Source organism: Anabrus simplex, chromosome 1, assembly GCF_040414725.1.
Source record: "Anabrus simplex isolate iqAnaSimp1 chromosome 1, ASM4041472v1, whole genome shotgun sequence".
In the NCBI taxonomy this organism is placed as follows: domain Eukaryota; kingdom Metazoa; phylum Arthropoda; class Insecta; order Orthoptera; family Tettigoniidae; genus Anabrus; species Anabrus simplex.
The window spans coordinates 1,614,090,157-1,614,113,074 of NC_090265.1; the positions used below are offsets into that span (position 1 = coordinate 1,614,090,157).

The window sequence follows — 22,918 nt, forward strand, 5'->3', positions numbered from 1 at the left end:
ACAGAACAGATGGTTTGACGACCGAGTTGTAGCGTCTGAGTTTTGAGGTTCTTGGAGGGGCACTTAGATGATTAGATACTATGACACGAGTGATAAGCCCTTTCAAACTTGGTACATCTGGTATCTAGGGCTAGGTTCTCGCTCTGATTCGCAGAGATCCATTCTCCCCAGTACTTAACTGCAGGTACTGTTCGTATGGCAGCGTCTGTGAGAGGAATTGTAGAAGGGGCCTCCTGGATATTGGTCATATATTCAGTCTTATGGATGCTGATCTTCAGACCAGTCTTAACCGCTACACTATAAAGACTCTGTAAGTTGTAGGTAGCCTCCTCTATATTGTTTGCCAGTAGAATGAGGTCATCGGCAAAGGCTAAGCACGGGACAATGAGGTTGTCTCTCTTGTACCCAAGCTTCAATCCTGCTCCTGGTGGTAGCATCATTCTCCATTCGCTAATGATCTTTTCCAGGACAAAGTTGAAGAGAATGCAGGAGAGACCATCACCCTGTCTAACTCATGTTCTGATTTGAAAGCTTTCGGATAGTTCACCTCTGAACCTTACCTTGGACGTCGTGTTCTTCGGAGTGGCTTGAACCAATCGTAGAGTCTTCCCATCCAGACCAAGTTCCCATAGTATGGAGAAAAGGGTGTCTCTGTCCACATAGTCATAAGCTTTCTAAAAATCTACTAGGACCACCACCCAGGGATGTCCACCTCGGCTTTTGTAATTGAGAAGTCTTAAGATTGTGTATCTGTTCTGGACAAGATCTAGTCTTACGGAAACCAGCTTGGTATTCACCTAACTGTGAGTCTAGCTGTGTGGTGACTCTGTTGAGCAGGGCTACGAAGAGGATCTTGTAGGTAATTTGTAACAAGGAAATACCTCTATAATTGTTGAGGTCAGTCTTACTTCCCGTCTTGTGGAGGGGATGAATCACGGCAGACGTCCTTTCTTTGGGTAGGGACTCTGTTGTCCATATGTCCTTTATGATTTGATGGATGCTCTGCAAAGACTGGTCATCTGCATGTTTCCACATCTCAGCAACTATGCAGTCTTCCCCTGAAGCCTTGTTGTTCTTGAGACCAGCGATGATGTCCTTTATTTCTTCTCTCGTAGGTGGTTGAGAATTAGGGTTCCTGTGTGAAAGCTCATGGAAAATAAGCTTTTCTTTAGGTTCCTCTGCATTTAGTAGCTTCTGGAAATAATCTGCAAGAGTTTTGGTGCAGTCTTTATTGTTCAGTTGGAGTTTTCCATCTGGCCTGTGGAGGATGAGGGTAGGAGCTGCGTACTGGGTCGTTTGCTTCTTAAGTCCTTTGTACAGGTCTCGTGAGTTGTTTACCTGAAAATTATTTTCAGCCTGTTGCATTAGGCTCCTGAGGTAATTTCTCTTGGCACTGCGGATGGTGTTAGCTGTAGTTTTTCTTTGCATGAGGAAGGCTTCATAATTGGCTTAAATTTTATGTTGGTTCCACCTAGTGCAGGCTTTACGCTTTTCTTCTATAACCTCATCATACTTTGACCTCCACCATGGGTGTTTGCCTTTGGTTGATGAGGCAGGGATAGTTTCTTGAGTGGCATCCAGCAAGGCCTTTTGTAAGGCAGGCCATCCTTCTTTCTCTGTATTCTTCCTGAGGGTATCCTGAAAATCACAATCCTCATCGCGCAGTCGCAGAGTGTTGAACCTGGGTATCTTATGACTACTTTGGAGAGTTGTTTTTCTAAAGGGTTGCATATTAATCTTGACAAGTGAAAGGTAGTGATCAGAATCTATGTCGGCTCCTCGTAATACCTTGACGTTCTGTTTGTCCGTATGATGTTGCCGTGCTATAGCAACGTGGTCTAAGTGGAATTCACCAAGCATAGGATTTGGACTCTTCCAGGTTTTGGCCTTTCTAGGTAGACATTTGAAGGCTGTTGATTTCAGAACTAAGTTGTACTTGTCACAGAGTTCAATGAGACGTTCTCCATTTCTGTTTGTTCTCTCATGGGCTGGATAATGGCCTACTATCTTCCGGTACTTCCACTCCTTACCGACTTGTGCATTGAAGTCTCCCATGAGTATGATGGAATGGTGGGAAGGGTATTATTATTATTATGATTATTATTATTATTATTATTATTATTATTATTATTATTATTATTATTATTATTTCACTTGTATATTTTGTCATTTATATTTGTAAGCTAGGAGGTCTCCATATATGTAGGTATGAGTAATTTGTTTTGTACAACGGCTGGGAAAACATTGCTATATTGAACTTGGAAACTTTGCATGAGTCATATATATATCCCAGTCTGATGAGGTGAGCTTGTTGTTGTACTCGGAAAGTTCATAGTTATGAATTTCATTGGTTCCATATTGAAGTGGGATTACAGTAATTAAATTAAATTCTTTCAAGGTCTACCTATTCAATACAATGTTGTTTTATTGTGATTCATCACATGTCAAATGGTATAGGTCCCGCAACAAGAGCTTGCCAAAGAAAGCTGCGCAGAACATCGGCAGTGTTCGGGTGGGCTCGGTAGTAGCACTGCACGCCCCCCCTCACTTCGCTAAATCGCCTTACTCCCAGCAGTTGTTAATGAACCGTCTGCGCTGGCGGTTTGGCCAGCTGAACTGAGTGAAATCTCAGCGCGTGTGTGTAATGCCTTATTGTAGTTATAACCAGAGCCAGGACACATTACCCTATAGCATAATGATATTGTTGTACATGCAGAATCAGAAACATTGAATGAAATAACAATAACAACAATAACAAACAAAGAGAGTAAGAATTATATGGTCGTAAAATAGCAGTTAACTTGCCCAATGGCTTGTTCTAGTCCGCATCTTCTGAAAGAGGTTGAAAGCTGCTCATATCGCCTTCTCTGTCATCCGCGCTATCACTTACGCTCTCTCCGTCACTGTCACTATCGTCCTCCAGATTAATGATTATGCTGTGTGATACTTCGTCCATTATGTGATCGCTCGCAATGTACTTATTCTCAGTGTCGATTACGTGCCTACATCGACTCGACCATTCTTCTGTCCCAATTAACGCAATTCCTTCCATCAGCAATGTTCTTGCATTATCGAGTCTGAAAGTAACATTCTTTTGTGCTACATAATCTTTAACTTGAGCCCAAATCATTTCGATTGAGTTCAAATCTGGATGGTATGGCGGTAGACGCAAAATCGTATGCCTATATGTAGCAAGTAGTCTGTCGATTTGATATGACCTATAGCGTGATGTATGGGATTTAATCAAAGCGTACAGTTGGGGTTTTATCATCTCTGTACAAAACGGAATACTCTTATCAGTCAACCAATCCTGCATTACTCTTTTTCTGGATGATGATGTGGGTGCACGCTCACATTGGACATTATGGTACGAGGCATTATCAATCACGACTACAGAGTTGGGTGGCAAATTAGGAATTAATTCCTCTGTCAGATATTTCTTGTAGTTTCTATAGTTCATCTCATCGTGATAATCCCCTGTTGTTTGGTTGGATTTGAAAACCAACAAAGAATTTGGAACGAAACCTGCATCTGAACCGGCATGTACCACTATTCATCGTTGCCCGTTCGAGATAGGTGACTTCAGTCCATGAAGAGTACCGTCACTCCAAGCACTTGACTTGGTGTGCGAACTGTACAAATATGTCTCATCAGTGTAAACAATAGGCCTACCCTCTTGTCGGTACCGCTTTATGCTTTGTATGTACTGCACACGTAGGGGCCTTATGTCAGGCTTCTCCATAAGTATTCTACGCATGTCCTCTGTCTTTCTCCATCGAAAACCTAGACCTCGAACTATCTTGCTTAGTGTTCTTACGCAACCTTTAAACTGTATATCCTCAACCAGTTTCTTACGGATCTTTTCAAGCGTTGGTCTCTCGCCTTCGGTATTGTGAAATTGTGAATCGTGCGCCTGACCGCGCATTTCTCAAAATCGTCTAATTCACACTTCTTGACAGACTTCGGTCTTCTCTTTCCAGGCGTTGAAAATGAATCCACTTCACCCCTTTCGATCTTCTTTGCGTCTCGTATTACATTCCGCACGGACCTTTCCGACACACCCGTAGCTTCGGCCACTTTCTTTTGAATAGCACATAAGTGTCCAGTGGGGTGGGTTTCGTTTTTCATGAATTTATACACATTATAAATAACTTCTCTAGTTTGACTGTGTAAAGTTTTAGCACTCCCTAATTTAGAATGAAACAGGAGCATCACTACGTACACTGAATATCATACTACAACAAATTCACTTTCAGCTACGAAATATAAATAAAATATTAATAATACAAGCACACGCTTCTTGCTTCTTTTCAATACACGCTTGATAAAGAGCTGTACACTGTGCCTCTCAGTGAGCGGTTGAGTAACAATGAGCCCGGTAATCAGCATTCGGGCGACACACAGGAGCCCCGCAACGAGCTTAAACTTCGCCAATAGATATTGGTCTCTGCGCACGTTTGAGTTTTGGCAAGCTCTTGTTGCGGGACCTATACCAGTTTCGGCATCTGTGTGCCATCATCAGCCTTAAGTACAAATTAAACAATATATATATTCCTAAAACATCTAAAACACATTTTAACACATTATAAAATACAATTACTGTAGTGATACATAGGTAAGGTAAGGGTTATTCTGCCCGAAGGCAGGTCCGAACCTCCGCAGAGGTGTTCCTGAGCCGGAGTATACGTGCGGTAGGGTGGCCAGTTCCTTTCCGCTCCTCCATTCCCTTACTCCCCACCAACAGCGCGTGGCAACCCATCCAACTCCTGACCACGCCCATTGTTGCTTAACTTCGGAGATCTCACGGGATCCGGTGTTTCAACACGGCTACGGCCATTGGCAGTGATACATGAGATAAGTTAAAATTATATTACAGTTGATTGCTGTGATATAAAATTCTTAAAATTCTGGCTGTTCGTTACATAGTTCAGTCTGTGTACATCCGGGATAAGTGAATTTATGCTGTTGTATGCTGTCTATGTGAGTGACATCTATTCCCTTGATATTAGGTGGTTCCGGGGAAGTTTACTTTGATCACGTAAGATCGTGATATAAATAAAGATGAATTCCCACTTCAATTTAAACCTGAAGGAGAAAATAGCCAAGTTAGACGTTGGAAGCAATGTATGGAAGTTACTGGAATCATTACAATCATTGAATGATGATTGACTCATCTTGAGCAGCATGTTAAACGTGTTGTTACACAGACGGAGCCGGACGAAGTGTGTGGGCAGCAGTAAAGGAGGCGAGGGGATGGAGGGAGGCGGAGCACCTGTGGGGGAATGGAACTAAGGCGGGGCGGAAGGATGGGGTAGAGGGGGGTAATTGACGGGAGTGTGTATTCCGAATTACTTGGAAAATTGAACTGTTTTTCGATAGTTTGGTATTTTTAAGCCAATCGATTAAAAGATCGAAAAGGATATTGGGTTTCTCGTAAATTTTGTTTAATTATAATTGGGGTTGAAGTATTGATCACAGTTGATGTAACAACTTTCAATAATATTCATTATGGGTCCCTTGTTTGCTGTTTGAAGAACTTGCATATCTTGTTCAATGTCGGTAAATTTGTGATTAGTGTTGTGCATATGTATACCCATGGCAGAGAACTTATTGTGCCTCTTCGCGTTGACATGTTCTGAATATCTAATCATAAAGTTGCATCCTGTTTGACCTACGTAAGAGCTGCTACATTCATTACATTTTAGTCTATATCCCGATTTGATTTTGAGGTGCAATTGATGGCTGATGATGCCTGACAAACAGGCGAAACATGTCCCAATTAGACAATTGTAACAAGGATTAAGTCCTAACTATAATTACATGTATTGAATAGGTGGTTTGTTGAAATAAACATTTGTATTTTAAGAATTAGTGGTATGTTCCGAGCTGTCGGTGGAGAGATGGCGTGGAATGACATCAGTGGACGAATAGGTTTGAGTAGTGTCTTTAAATGATTAGATGTTGATTCCCATAGGGAATCTGAAATATTTGTTCCAAATGAGTAAATTTATAATACCAATATAAATGGTCCGTTATTGGACATTATAAATTTTCCAGCTAACTCATTCCTGGTTGCCAGCGTTTCACCCTCGTGTGCTAGGCTGGGCTCATCAGTTGGTACCTAGCACACCTACCAAGACGCTGGCTAGTGCATACCGGGGAGGCCACTGCGTAGGCTAATTGTAGCCACCGGCAGTGCCAATGCACTATGAGACACTGTCTCATTGTCAAAATTGATGCCTGCTTGGCCATCAGATGATTAGATGTTGATTCCCATAGGGAATCTGAAATATTTGTTCCGAATGAGTAAATTTATAATACCAATATAAATGGTCCGTTATTGGACATTATACATTTTCCAGCTAACTCATTCCTGGTTGCCAGCGTTTCACCCTCGTGTCCTAGGCTGGGCTCATCAGTTGGTACCTAGCACACCTACCAAGACGCTGGCTAGTGCATACCGGGGAGGCCACTGCGTAGGCTAATTGTAGCCACCGGCAGTGCCAATGCACTATGAGACACTGTCTCATTCTCAAAAATTGATGCCTGCTTGGCCATCAGATGATTAGATGTTGATTCCCATAGGGAATCTGAAATATTTGTTCCGAATGAGTAAATTTATAATACCAATATAAATGGTCCGTTATTGGACATTATAAATTTTCCAGCTAACTCATTCCTGGTTGCCAGCGTTTCGCCCTCGTGTGCTAGGCTGGGCTCATCAGTTGGTACCTAGCACACCTACCAAGACGCTGGCTAGTGCATACCGGGGAGGCCACTGCGTAGGCTAATTGTAGCCACCGGCAGTGCCAATGCACTATGAGACACTGTCTCATTGTCAAAAATTGATGCCTGCTTGGCCATCAGATGATTAGATGTTGATTCCCATAGGGAATCTGAAATATTTGTTCCGAATGAGTAAATTTATAATACCAATATAAATGGTCCGTTATTGGACATTATAAATTTTCCAGCTAACTCATTCCTGGTTGCCAGCGTTTCACCCTCGTGTGCTAGGCTGGGCTCATCAGTTGGTACCTAGCACACCTACCAAGACGCTGGCTAGTGCATACCGGGGAGGCCACTGCGTAGGCTAATTGTAGCCACCGGCAGTGCCAATGCACTATGAGACACTGTCTCATTGTCAAAAATTGATGCCTGCTTGGCCATCAGATGATTAGATGTTGATTCCCATAGGGAATCTGAAATATTTGTTCCGAATGAGTAAATTTATAATACCAATATAAATGGTCCGTTATTGGACATTATAAATTTTCCAGCTAACTCATTCCTGGTTGCCAGCGTTTCGCCCTCGTGTGCTAGGCTGGGCTCATCAGTTGGTACCTAGCACACCTACCAAGACTCTGGCTAGTGCATACCGGGGAGGCTTGGTAGTTGTGCTAGGTACCAACTGATGAGCCCAGCCTAGCACACGAGGGCGAAACGCTGGCAACCAGGAATGAGTTAGCTGGAAAATTTATAATGTTCAATAACGGACCATTCATATTGGTATTAGTGTCTTTAAAAGTAGGAAAGATCAAAATATGAAGATAAAGCTGGAATTGGAGAGGACAAATTGGGATAAATATTCATTTTTAGGAAGAGGAGTTAGGGATTGGAATAATTTACCAAGGGAGATGTTCAATAAATTTCCAATTTCTTTGCAATCATTTAGGAAAAGGCTAGGAAAACAACAGATAGGGAATCTGCCAGCTGGGCGACTGTCCTAAATGCAGATCAGTAGTGATTGATAGTGAATAGTCACTCTCATCAACACATCTTCTGCTCCATCAGAATCCATTAGTAATTTGTGAATATCCACATCACTAATTTTCTTCTCGGCAAGTTGCTTACTATTTTCACCTAATATATTACTTTATATATTCCATTTCTTTGTAGTTTTGCACACAAATAGAATTATAATTTGCACATAAATAAGGAACAAGCAATGTTTGGTGTGCTTACACTTTTGATAATGACCATGGACCAGTAATTTTGGAAAAATACTGTAGCCCCATATGGTGACATACAGTAGAAATACTTAGCTGGAATGTAATGCGCATAGATGGCACAGCTGACCTTCAACAGCACATCGAAACTGCTGTGCTGCCATATAGTATCATGCCAAGTCAGACTTCAAGAACTTTGTGCCACCATATGGTGTCATGCCGTCTCAGATTTGAAGACCAGTGTGGCGCCATAGGTGGCCTGTTGCACTCAGTGTGTTAATGTGAAAACTTTTCAGTTGCTCAAACACATTGTGTCGATGAAAATGTATAAAAACTGAAATGTAAAGCGTTAATAACAGCAGAATGGCATGTTTCTTTAATTCAGGCTGTCATTTTGGTATTCCATTAGTGTTAAAGATGTTTCTTATTTACTTTAGAGAGTACAGTACATAACTGAGACAACTTTACACAAAATACAGAACCTGTATGGAAATACCTAAATGAACTTACTTGGTTTCTGTGCAGTTAACAGTTCAGAAATATAGGTATAGCTTGGAAGTGGACTTGATTGGATTTATTGCAATAACAATAATACAAATATTTTTCAGCCTTTACATAATAATTTTTGTATTTTCAACTGTGCTTGACTAGGTGGAATGTTTTCACATGGTCACTATTTGCTGCTTGATACTGAAAAGCCTGGTTTCCATTCAATATAATTATTGGAAGTTACTTTAGCCTATTATTAACCTACTTATTGTTCCATTGTATACAGTTATATTATAGAATCACTGATATACTGTATCCTTGCAGATTCCCCAAATTAACTGAACAGTTCTTTGAAAAGAGGCCCTGGCCTGAAGATGATGACATAGCTCACATAGTTGACTATGATTATGTGAGTATATTGCTATGGCAGTGTATTTCATTACCCTGGAATAGGTCCATTTGTGTAGTGGATTTAGCTCAGATGTCATTTACTGTAGTTGGGAATGCAATCTGTGATTTGGTTTACTGAGTTTTTTTTTTATTAGTACAGTTATGTTGTCCAAGATGAAACTTAATGTTTTTCAGCCCATTGATTTTCTCAGACTTCCAAATGTGGATCTTTTATATTGTTGTTAGTGACTGTTTGCCTTTTTGGGCTACATTTTAGAGGTGGACAGGATAGTTGCATCTGATATCCGTATCTTATTAGTTCAAGTATTTAGTTGGTGGTAATGCTGCAGTTATTGCCTAAAATCTCTCACAAGTAATAAGCCTATTCTAACATTCTAATGCTTGATGAAATATACATTTTAAAATATGATTCCAAAATAGCATATTGTGTGGATGAGTTCTGGTGAGGAGAGACTGAAATTCAAAGAAAATAGTATGCTCTTTCTGCTAAGCTAGTGAACATATTACAACTGGACACCAAAAGGTAAAAGAAATGCGGGCCTTGATTGGTTCACTTTGAAACCTGGTTGGTGTTCCTGAATTTTTTGAAATGCAAATTTATGTCAACGTGGTTTAGATTCTATGTAAAACTGGGGATCCTGTAGCTGTGTTCTTCATATTAGTAGTTGTGCAACACTACAGGTTGGCAAGGTGGCTTGCTTGCTTGCTTGTTTATATGGGAATGAAGGTTTTACAAGTTTGAAACAGTCTTTCTTCCCAGTTCTTCAGAAACACAGGGTTTTAATGTAATACCAGACAATTCTTGTAATGTTTATAAAAATGTATTTGGAACTGTTGTCATATACTGTTTGCTGACTGAAAAAATATTTCTTTCAATTGCAGGTATTTCTCATTCTTTACAAGGAATTGTATTATCGCCACATTTATGGTCACATTTCTGGTGGACCCACCCTGCAGCAGAGATTTGGTTCATTTGACAACTACTGTAAATTCTTCAACTACATTTTAAGTAAGGAAATTGAAGAGTATTACTTTAATATATTTTCTACACTACTATGTAATAATGCTTGACTATCATCTAAATTCAAATACTATTTATAGCATATCATTTTTCTTATCTTTCAATTCAGTACAACTTAATCTTAGGTCTTTGGTAAGTATCCAAAGAAACAGATGGAGAATGATGACGAACTGTCTTGTCCTCCTGCTGGAGGTTGCTACCAAAATGTTTGAACTCTGTGTGTTTTTCTTTTCTCTTTCTCTCAATCTGTTTCCTTTTCATTTACAGCTCATATTTTGTTATTGTTAGATTTTTCTTCTGAGCAGTTAATCTTAGACAAGACATTATTTTGAATTTATGTCTATATTCTTGAAGTTTCATAGTTTTTCCTTCTTGCCTATTTATTGGAGGATTGGCAGGTGATAAGCATCAGTTACGTGGCCCTTTGCCCTTTTTGATGCCAACCATATGTGGAGGGATGTATTTACTATTGCATTTTGCTGTGGTGGTTGATAGTGTGGCGTGTAAATGAAGAGAAGTGTATCAAGATGAACACAAATACCCAGTCCCCAAGCCAGATTAATTAATCGAACACAGTTACAATCTCTAACTTGACTGGGAATCAAACCAGGCGTCCTCTGAACCAAAGACCAGTACACTTGACCGTATAGGCGAGTAACTGGACAAAGTTTTATAATCGCTAATAATACATCAATTATTTATTTATTTACTGTCAAATATACCATAGCGGTCCAGGTTTGTTGTTCATGACACCACTCTAAACGGAGAAGACGGCATTTGGGTGTTAATAACAGGACATGTAATGAGCGCCTTCTGACTAAATTTCCTTCAGCCAAGCGCCTGGAAATAGTTCGGGCAGAGACAGGAGCCTGTAACAATGGTGATTCATGTTTGTGACTGGAAGGCGGACACCGAAATTGATCTGCTAATCCTGGGTGGATTAGATCTTCCGTTCTTATGGTCAGTTGTGTGTGTTCTGAGCCCAATTCCCTTGTGTACACACCATAATTTAATCCACTGGTCAGAACAGCCTGATTAATCGATATGACCATCCTAACTTTTGCATTCCAATAATATGCCCTCTTTCAAACTTCAATAACTGGGCAAAATATCTTCGGTTATTATTATTATTATTATTATTATTATTATTATTATTATTATTATTATTATTAGCGTATGGTAATGTACACAAAACAATACAAAGATTAAATATAAATGAACAGTAAGCACAAACCATTATATACATAATTATAAGATATACACATAACATTGAAAACAATCATGCAAGCAAAAGGGTTCAAAGATTTAGATCTAAATTCTCTAGCCATTGTATGGCCTCAGCAGAAGCCACCACAAAGTCCTGGCTAGATCCAGCGAATGCCCTTCCAATGCATTCGGTGACGATATGGTCGATAGTCTGCTTAACTGCACCACAGTCACAGGCTGGGGAAGATCTCATACCCCATTTAAACATCATTGAACCACATCTCCCGTGGTTAGTACGGACTCTGTTGAGGGCTACCCATGTCTTGCGGGGCAAATCAAAGCCAGCTGGAAGATTCTTATAATTGAACAATGCCCGCCATTGAGTCGGAGCTACGCTGTTCCACTCCTGTTGCCAATCTGCTTTTGGATTGAAATCCCTCCTAACAAGTTCCTGTGCTGTTTATATCTTCGGTTACATCACAAAGACATGTAGAGTGATCAGTGAGCTTTCTACAACTGGAAGCAGTATTCGATGACATATGAATAGTGCCTGCGAGCCCTTACATGGGTCACGGGTGACAGCACTTTCACAGCCTCTGCTGTCAAGATCAGTCAACTAATCACTACATCAATCATTTGACTATCTACTTGAGATGTAACTGAATGCCAAGTTATGCAGCAAAATGACAACTCCTTGGCGCATGATTTTATCCTTGTCAATGATAGTACTCAACGTTCACCTCTTCATTGTGAATCCCTTTTCCTGTTGTTCCCACCTGTGTGTACCAGCAATCATCATTGTTACTTTCATTTTGATATTTTGAATTCGTCCAGCAATCACTTCCATACATCAAAATTAGTCCGAGTACAGACTGATGTAAGTATATCACATTTTCTGAGCACTTCTTACAAGATATTGTTCATTGCAACAGCAGGCTCACTGCTTTAGCTTTGTTACATCTTCATTCAATTCAACTTACTGTATTTCCACCCAGTTTTGTATCACCTAACTGACATTGGGTACAACTTAAAGAAAACTCATTTATGCTGATGATATTTGTTTGATGATTCAGTGTTCTGACTTTTCTGATACTGAAACTATTTTATTCACACATCTTGAAGCCATGGGTGTATATTTTAAGAAATGGTGCCTCCACCTAAATCCCCTTAAAAAAAAGAAAAAAAATGGTATCTCCATTCCACCTACACAACAGAATATCAAATTACAAACCAGATGTTAGCTTCAGAATCCAAGTACTCCTGTATTGTAGTACACCAAAATACTTGGGAATAACACTAGATACCGAGCTCGATAGCTGCAGTCGCTTAAGTGCGGCCAGTATCCAGTAATCGGGAGATCGTGGGTTCGAGCCCCACTGTCGGCAGCCCTGAAGATGGTTTTCCGTGGTTTCCCATTTTCACATCAGGCAAATGCCGGGGCTGTACCTTAATTAAGGCCACGGCCGCTTCCTTCCACTTCCCAGGCCTTTCCCGTTCCATCGTCGCCATAAGACATATCTGTGTCGGTGCGACGTAAAGCAAATAGCAAAAAAAAAAAAAATAACACTAGATAGAAATCTGACCTTCAAGCAGTATGGCTGCTAAAATCAAAACTAGAAATAATATTCTACAAAAACGTTTTGGTACATCATGGGGACCTAATACATCTTATGATCCACAGCCTTAGTCTTATCATATTCTGTTGCTGAATACTGACGTCCAGCGTGGATCTATAGTGATCACATCAAGAAAATTGATGTACAACTCAACCAAGCTATGAGAAAAATCACGGGATGTATTCGGAGTATGAACACACTATGGCTACCTGTCCTCAGCAATAATCCACCTCCATCCCTGAGAAGATCAGAAGCACTTCTAAAGGTATGGAAAAACATTTAACGGAATCCAGAGCTACTCATTCACCAAGATATTGCACAAACAGAACATCGTAACTTGAAATCAAGGAAACCACCATGTTACACAGCATTTAACCTTGAAAGATCTTCCTTCAAAGTTACCAGTTCATGGAAAATCCAGTGGAAGCAGTCTTCAGTAATCAATACACATCTAATTGAATACCCTTCTAAGAGAATACAAGGATTGACCTTCCCAGACGTCGGTTGAGGATCATCAATCGGATCTGAACTGGACAAGGCAGATGTGGATATCAGCTACACAAATGGAGATGGCTACCTCTGCAAATTGTGACTGTGGTGCCTCCTTGCAGACTGTCTACCACATTGTCACTGACTGTCCTCTTTGTGCTTTCAGAGGAACGATAACGGACATCTATCATACATCAGTTGAAGCAATAGAATGGGTCAGAAAACTAGACCTAAAATTATAAGATTGTACAAGCTTATGACTGCACATTTGTCCACAAACTTTGTATATATGTAATTAATTTTGATTCATCATATGATGGATAAATAAATAAATAATTGGGTACAATAATATTTTTGTGACTATTTGTAGTCTGGTGCAACCCTTGTAAGGCAGAGCGTGTGATGAGCATGGGCTGTGTCTGCCATGCATAGTAAACTTCAGAAGGTAATGGTATGTGTGCTGCAAGAATTTTGGGGACAGGGCAAACGCCCAGTCCAAAGCCAAGGGAATTCACTTTTCACAATTAAAATCCCACCATCTGGCTGGGAATCAAACCTGGGACATAAAGGCCTGAAAGACACTGACCAGGTAATCACAAAACCAGACATCTCCCGAATTTCTTCCCAACTTACATCACTTTAGTCTTGGAAATAATGTAGGCCTACCAACTTACTTACCGTACTGTATTTACTGTATAAGTTGGCTTTTGAAGGAAGTTTAGACAGTTAGATCGGTGGGGATAGACCAAGGTATGAATATGACAAGCACATTAGAGCAGAAGTAGGATGTAGTGGTTACATAGAAATGGAAAGGTTAGCACCGGATAGGGCGATATGGAGAGCTGCCTCAAACCAGTGCATGGACTGATGACTCGTACAACTACTACTTGCTGTATTTCTGTTCAAACTCCAAGATATCAGATAGCATGCAGTCTGCCAAGTCATTCATTGACTTAAACCTAGTGGCATGTTGGATTCCCACATGCCTGAATTCCACCATGCCATTTTATACCGTTTAATGATCAATCGTGTGAATAATAATGGCGAAGAATTTAAATCTCACATAAATTCTATAACCACTGTGAATTAAGAACTCATTCTACCATCAAATTGCACTGCTTTCAATTGACAGCGTAAATATTTTTGATTTCCTATAATAAACTATCCTTGATCCTTTGCATTCTCGTAATATGACCAAAATGAGAGTGAAAGCTGAACGGTTCAGGATATAATCTGTTACCTGCCTTTTCCAGACCTGTAAATCGGAAACATAATTGTCTGTTCGTCTTCTGATATTTTTCGGTTACGTCGTACATACTGAAAATCTGGTCCTGACAACCACTGTGTGGTCCGATAGTGCAGTGGTTTTCGTCCAATCGAGATATCATGCAAATTCTTTTCTTCTTCTCGTACCATATCCTCAATGGATGTCGGCTGTCATCAGGGCGACCTGGTTCTTGTTCTCAGCAGCTCGGAAAAGATTGGGGGTACTGAGCCCATACCATTCTCATAGATTTCGTAGCCAAGATAGTTTCCTTCTTCTCCTACTTCTCCTTCCTTCAATTTTACCTTGTAAGATAAGCTGAACTAGTCTATAGTTATCATTTTGAATGATATAGCCAAAGTACTAAAGTTTGTTCTTTTTGATGTTGTGCCATGACCTCTAGCTTTTAGTTCAGGCATTAGAATACTTCAGTGTTACGTATTCTGTCAACCCATGATATTCTGAGCAGGCATTGGTAGCACCCCATCTCAAAATATACAAGTTTTTGGTAGTGTTCTCTGTTAGGGTCCAAGTCTCGGCGCCATAAAATAGGACAGAAAATACATAACACCGAAGTAAACAAAGATGGAAAGTGTTCTTGAAGTCCCTGTTAAGGAGTAGTTTGCTCATTCTCTCGAATGCAATCCATGCGCGTTCATCCGGGACCTAATTTCTACAGCATTGTTCCAGCTGTGATCAAGTACGCTGCCGAGATACTTAAAGCATTGGACTTGCTCCAGTGATGTGCCAGCTACTGACAAGTTAACAGGTTGAAGGTCATGTTTACTTATGACCATTATTTTGGTCTTTTTCATATTTAAATGCAGACCTACTGCAGCACTGTGTTCAACCACACACTTTAGTAACATCTGCAGATCTTCAGCACTCATTGAGTAATAATGAAAACAGCTGCTTTTTGTTTCCTCCCTTTATCATTTGTTACTTCCTTTCTTGACATTTTATCTCTGTTACATCTGTAACTCTGTCCTCCTTTTTTCAGTAAAATTAACTATCCTTACTCTTAGAAGATAGGCAGTAAGCAATGCCTATGATCACTGAACAAATTGAACTCCATCACATATTGCAGTGATTGAGGAATTAAAAAAAAAATCTAACAGACCCCATGGTGCTACAGCTCTGATGGGCTTTGGCCTACTGAGCAACCTATACTCAACCCGAAGGCGTGCAGATTACGAGATGACGTGTAGTCAGTGTGACAAATCCTCTTAGCTGTTATTCTTGATATAGATGTTGATTTCCATAGGGAACTTGAAATATTTGTCCCGAATGAGTAAATTTATAATACCAATGTAAATGGTCCGTTACTGGACATTATAAATTTTCCAGCTAACTCATTCCTGGTTGCCAGCGTTTTGTTATGTCTGTAACTCTGTCCTCCTCCTCTTTTCAGTTGGTACATAGCACACCTGCCAAAATACATGGAGGATAGTGCAACAATTAAGTTCATATTGATCATTCTCTTACATCCCAGATACCTGATGTTACAATTCAAGGCAAAGAGATGGCACTGTGATATATGAATGTGGTTAATAACACAGTAAAGGTTTCCACCTATTCAATACTAATATGTATTTACAATATTTTGTCTCTTAACCAGCACCATTTCCAGTCCAGCATACTAAATGCCATTATGCTGTAAGGCAATGCTTGTGCCCATACAGTTCATATACCAATATGCTCTAGTAGGTGCGGACACCATTCCTTTGCCTGTAAGGTCATCAGATTTGTCACCAACTGAATACATTTGGGTTGCAATGGGGAAATTTACGCACCACTGTCAACCACCTGTACAAAACACTGGATGACATACGTATGCAGTTGGAGAAAGAATACAGTAAAACCTCTCTGTAACAATATTTTCTGATTCTCTCTGGTCAATCATTCAAGGCTTTGAAATCTCCAATACCTAATTCTGCCAATATAATTGGTCTGTAATTGGAAATTATATTGGAATTATGAAATTATCATTTAGATATTCTGCACCGAATTCTAATGCTTTTGCTTATTTCATCTGTCCTGACATAGGTACATTCTTGTTCCGACTTCTTATTTTACCAAACAACTCTAGCGTTGGCTTGTCAATAAAGGCTCCACTTCTGAAACAGTTTCATTTGCTGGCATTTAAATGTCATTCTTTCATTAGCTTCTTTTACTTTTTCACAATTTCTGTTGCCTCTGTCTTTACAATCCTAAACATTTCAGACAGTTTAAGCACACCACACTTCTCATGTTTATGATAGTCTATTAAGCCTACCACTTCCTCAGAGCCATGTTAAAACACATCAACTTCCTAATGTAAAATTGAATGCAGCAAAAGCCTATGAGTCAATTTAGAAGTAACCTGACAGTGAAAGTATGAATTCCAACATTGTCAAGCATTTCGGATAACTGAATTGCTGGGGTTAAGAGCATAGCTTAGTGTTGCTTTCCAAGAATGTGTACAACCTGCACTGCAAGTAATGGTAAGTGCAATTCTTGGAAGTACCATCTGTGCAGAAAGTAAGAGTATACTGTACTGATGCAGTATTTGCATATAAAATCAACATGCACACACATTTATTTTGAAAACAACTATCCATTTAGGAGAGATATCATTGGTGTTTCTAGTGGCTATGGTGTGTCTGTTACAGAGGGTGTCCATATAAGAGAGGTAAAATTGCTCGTATACACCATGGGATTTTATCATGAACCTAGAAAATCTTCTGGTGTCCGTTACGACATGATTTATTGTGATTGAATGTCCCTCAGCACGTTATCCAGAAGCTGTATGACAGAATAATTACACATTTAAGCCAACAGATGGCATAGGAGCTCTCCTATGTAGCAGGTCTTTTTCTACATCAAAACTTGTTGCGTATGTCATGGTGTATAAGTTAAAATTTATATTAGTGTTTCAGTTCTGCATTATATTTGACAGTAAAATTGCACACTTGCTGCCTTATGAAATAATTTCTGATCCAGTATTAGATTTTATTTTATTCTTATTGGTTGATGGGTTAATTTTCTTATTTGTTGATTTTTTATTTTATTTATTTATTTATTTATTTATTTATTTATTTATTTATTTATGTATTTATTTATTTATCTTATTTATTTATTTACTTTTTATTTTATTTAGTTTGTTTCTTTATTATTTATTTATTTATTTATTTATTTACAGAAACACTGAACATCAGTGAGACACAGAAAGGAAAATCAAATCAAAAGCATACTCTAAACCAGTGATGGGGAAAAAACATGGAGGACAAGCCAGCAGAATAATTGGGGTATATGTCACTTGAATGAATATGAATGAATGGATGAAAAGGAGTGAATGACTGAGTAAATTGATAACAGTAAAGATTGTCTAGCTTTGGTTATGAAAAAGTCAAATACGTGCTAAAAAGTACAGTACAGTAGTAAATTAAGCAGACCTGCTTTAATTTTTAAGTACCATTTCTATTTCTTCTTTATTTAATTTTAAAAATTTTACTTAAGACTCTCTGTGTTTTTGCTTTTGCCCACCAAATACATTTGTAATTTAAAAATAATTTTCAAACTATGAGTCTGCCTGGTGGTAAGGTGTCGAATCTATATGGTCTTACACCATGGTTAGCCGGTTTGAGTACCGGTGGTCGAAAAAGTTTCACTGTTAGGAGAGATGGTTGTGTACAATTTCTAATCATTAGATTGTGTGCCAAAAGCCTGGATTTAATTCTAAACCTCTCCAGAGTGATCATATGGAGTGAGGGCATATGATGCTGTTGATTTGTCCGTCAGATGGAGATACTAAGCCATGAGCAGGCGCCTTGGTGCTATTCAACTGAATCGGGCATTGTGCTGGCACCGGGTTTTAGCCTCTCCCTTCCTGCTATCATATATCACGGCATTCATTTCATTTCATCTCATTAACTCCTCTGATTAGGTTGACGTCAGGAAGGGCATACCGTTGTAAAAACTCACTATGAAGATTCATCTCAGTTCACTGTAAAGAAATGGGACAAGGGTTAGACGTACACGACCTTGATCACTAAATTTAACATACAGCAGAAGCCCGCTATAGCAAGTACGGCTTATAACAAGAACGTTGCAAGTGATAAAAATCATTGTTGTCCGTATTGAAGATACTGAATGTAGGTTGCTAAAAGGTTTGTTTTGTCACCTATTCAATACATATAAATTTTACAATTTAGGAATTTATTATTGATTCCACTTGACATGTTTTGCCCTTCATTGAGGGCATCATCAGTCAAATTATCTCCTCAAGGCAAAAATCAGGTACCTGGTTAGTAGTTGACATGCACAATTAATACACATTACAAAAATTAAGTATGAGAAACAGTTGTACAATAGTGATGGTTGAACATATAGGTGACAAAACAAACCTTTTAGCATCCTACATTATAACAAGAACCCCATTATAAGGTCAGATTTTGTCTGTTCCTTCAAAATTCCTATATGAAACTGTGTATTATTCCTTGGTTACAGCGAGACACCTGTCACTGATGTCTCTGTTATTACGAGTGATTAAGCGTGCACTTTTTTTTCTGTTTCCGATATTTACGGTCCACAGTGGTTACGTTGCATGTGATCGATCACCTTCGGTATCGTTTCCTCGCTATGTCTACTAGCAAGCTCTCAAAGATATTTGAAGGCGATGTCAGAGTCAATTAGTAATACCTGTCGACTGCTGTTCCGTGAAGAAAAATGGAAATGAAAGAGAACAAGTTTTCGTAATAGATGTGTAAACATGTCCGATAGCAGTTGTTAACTCGTGAAAAATGAAGGTTGAAGTAAACTATCACTTTATATTATGCTACATACTGCAATTAACCCTCAATCGAGCCCGCCCTTCCGATGAACACTCTTGGGCGCGCATGGTCTTTTAGACCGCAGCGATTATTTTCATAATTTATTGTACGGCCTTGGAATCTAATAAAAATGTTGAAATTTAATACTGTTGCAAGTAAGTTTACTTTTATTTAGACAATATTTAAAACATTTTTACGTACTCAATGACCGCATTAGAAAAATAAAAACTTGTTGATAATTGAGTTGATTTACAAATACATTTTGAAAGCTTTGAAAAATAACTTTCCGTTCTATTTATTTTTTATGGTTCGTAAAATGGAAGCTATTTGAGCTAGATATATATATTTATCCTCCCCTTCATCCATTGTCACTGTAATATTTATGGCATGAGTAATCATAAATTAAAACACCATTTTTTCAGAAATATTTGTATTTCAAATGATAAAAACTTATAATTTTACAGCATAATGACCACCTTTGTGAAAAACATGTATGTGGGAGAATTATACATTATTTTATGTATATTTGAGTTCAGTGGCGGTTCGTGACATTTTACTCTGGCAGGGCTGTGCCGTCATCTCCCCCCCTCCCTCCTGTCCAATGGCCCAGTTTTCACTGTCCAGCACCACGATAATTGTAGACGAAATAATAATAGTAATAATATAATAATATAATCCAATGACACTGGCTAAATAGGTATCTTCTTCCGAGGCAGAATGATCACGTTGCGAAAATCAGATATCACGAAGCGGAAAAAAAGTGGAAACTTGTGAAAGCATCGCAAATCCGGAAGCATTACAATCTACATACCCTTAAAACATAGACAAAAAACCATATACTTATGTTCACAAAACCACTAAATTCATGACTCAATGTACTTTTCAGGTAGAGGTTCAAAGAAACATCGGCTAATACATCACAACACATGTAGGGAAATGAAGTGAAGTGAAGTGTGAAGACAGCAGAGCGAACACCACTAACAAGAAAACTCAACAACTGAATCCGAAAAGCAATTCTAGGAGATTACGAAATGTCAGTCAATTGTTGTTATAAGTATAAAGTTCATACTTTGATGATGATGATGATGATGATGATGACGAAAATAATGACGGGATGAAGATACACATGAAAATAATACAAAAATGTAGGTAAGGATACCTTAGCTGACTTGCTTGTATACAAAATCCATTCTCCTCTCCTTCTGCTCCGCGAAGTGGTTGATGACACGTTCGTTGAAGTTAGGGACTGCCAACAGCTGTTTCTCGATGGAGCACATAGCAAGCGCGTTAAGTCGATCTTCCTCCATGGTATTCCTAATGAACAACTTAATCCTTTTCAGCGTAGAGAAGCACCTTTCATTTTCTGACGTTGTCATCGGAATTGTACAAATAATTCGTAATAACTTAATTGACTCAGGAAGTACTTCCAGGTTATCACAAATACATGTCAGAAGAGTTAGGGCACCTAAAGCATCAGCAAAATCACTTCTGCTGTGTAAAACTGAGAGTTCATGCCTTAGTTCAATTTGGTTAATAGGAAATAATCTAGCAGCAATTTCAAATTCAGTTTGTGGGAACAGTATCCTATACCCTGGAAATAAAACTAGGCTGGAAGAGTTTGGCAACAGACAGATGGTCACTGAACAAAAAACGGTCCTCTAACCCGGATAAAATAACATCGCATACCTCTCTCACTGCAGTCTTTCTATTATCTTCAAACCGTGCGCGTTTCTGACTTGAGCCTGCTCGATTTCCTTCGGTGGCGTCTGTGCCATTAAGCCAGTGATGGTCGTAATCGAGAGAGTTTCTGACTCGTTGCACCGATAATTTGAAGTCAGATATACTTTTTTGAGCTTTTATACTATCAATTTCACGGTGCTGAAGCTCGTTGAATAGAAAGTCACAGGGGGGCATTACTTTAGAGAATAGCTCTAGCCAGAATTGAAAACCGGGATCCTTCAATAGATCCCCTAGGCCTACGGCTTTTCTCACTGTTGAATAGTCATTATTGTCATCGGCGATCTTCCTGAGATACTCCGATATTTCATTTCTGTACAGAAAAACCGTACTTACACATCGTGCCTTGAAGTTCCACCATGTGGCAGCATTTCTTGGGATGCGCTTTTTTACCACTTCGTCCAAAACAGCAGTTCGTTTTGCAGATTTTGAAAAAAATGATGAAAACCCTTCTAAATTACTAAAAAAAGATCCTGACCTGCTTATTCTGGGTAGCACATCGCTCAACAATTAAATTTAATTGAAGCACGTAGCAGTGCACAAAATGAGCGTTTTTGTAAACGACCTTGACCCTTGCTTGAACGCCAGTTTGCCTTCCACTCATTACTGAATGGCCGTCGTACGTCTGTGCAATGACTTTGTCCGGAGTTCGGTCCAACTTCAGTTTTTCCAACTCCTGGAATACTGCAGAGGTAATGCCTGCTGCTGAGTGATAATCTGGCAACACAAAACTTATGAATCTTTCATTTATTTTGCTACCCAGTTTGTACCGTACAACAAAAACAAGTTGAGATAAGGAGGAACAATCGGTTTCATCAACTTGAATTGCCACAAAATTTGTTCGAGAGATTTCTTCCAAAATCATTTGATGGCACACGGCATAGATTGAATTCAGAAGCTTGTTTTGTATGGTATTAGATAACCCCACAAATACTCTGTTATTTGCTCTTTCGATATGTTCTTTCAGTGTGCTGTCTAGCTCCGACATTAAATTTACTAAACCTTGAAAAATACCTGGGTTATCAGACATGTATGTCTCATCGTGGCCCTGAGCGCTAGTTCAAACTCCCACAGAACTTAATAGCATCAATTAATTTACTAAGAATGTATCAATTCTTCAAAACCTGTTCATTTGATTGTTTAATTTCAAGTCTGTATGCACTGTCTAATTGACATCGAATATCTACTCTACCAAGCATAGCAAATTCAATACCAGCGTTTATATGTTTCTCGCTCATTTTATGCTTTTTCACTTTTTCACCTAGGTGTTTTATGTCTGATACCCCGACTGATGTCCATGGAGCGTCAACGTTCATTGCTAAGTAAGAGTAACAGAACGCATTCCTTATCTCACATCCGCACAGCCAGTCAGCCTGCTTATAAAGTGAAGGACTGAATTTCCTAGCATATGCATTTTTGTTCTTGTAACTCTTCTGTTCTTGTGCAATATTTAAATTCGGTCGAGGAGGCCCTAATTTCTTTAATTCTGTCCTATGTTCAAAACTTAAATTCCTGCCCCTACTTAAAATACTATTTACAGAATTCATCTTCCTTGTCTTCCTAAATTAAGACTGTAACATTTAGTTTTCAAATGGGCAGATAAGTACTAAACACACGAATGAAGATATTAACACGATACTTAAAACTGAAGGTACAATTTACAATGTTATTTAAACTATCATGGTACCGTAGTTTTATCTACTGAACACTTGCACAACAACACTACACTGCAATGGCATTTATACACACACACGCGCGCGCGTGCACACACACACACTCTCTCTCTCTCTCTCTCTCTCTCTCTCTCTAACAGCCACTGCACTCAACTGCTTCACTGATCACAAACGATGACATTCATGAGGACAAATAAACAGTGTATGCCCAAGTTCCTTTCGTCTTCCTCAAATCTCAAAGCAATGTGACCA

The 22,918-nt window shown here is 39.1% G+C and overlaps 1 protein-coding gene across 1 annotated transcript in view; it reads left to right on the forward strand.

Annotated features, from left to right (window-relative positions):
* Positions 1-22,918, forward strand: part of LOC136881196 (eukaryotic translation initiation factor 3 subunit L) — a 164,566-nt gene that overhangs the window by 30,535 nt on the left and 111,113 nt on the right. The window contains exons 3-4 of the mRNA XM_068229311.1: positions 8,763-8,847; positions 9,732-9,858. Coding sequence (XP_068085412.1) covers positions 8,763-8,847; positions 9,732-9,858 — 212 coding nt within the window. The remainder of the gene's footprint in view (positions 1-8,762; positions 8,848-9,731; positions 9,859-22,918) is intronic.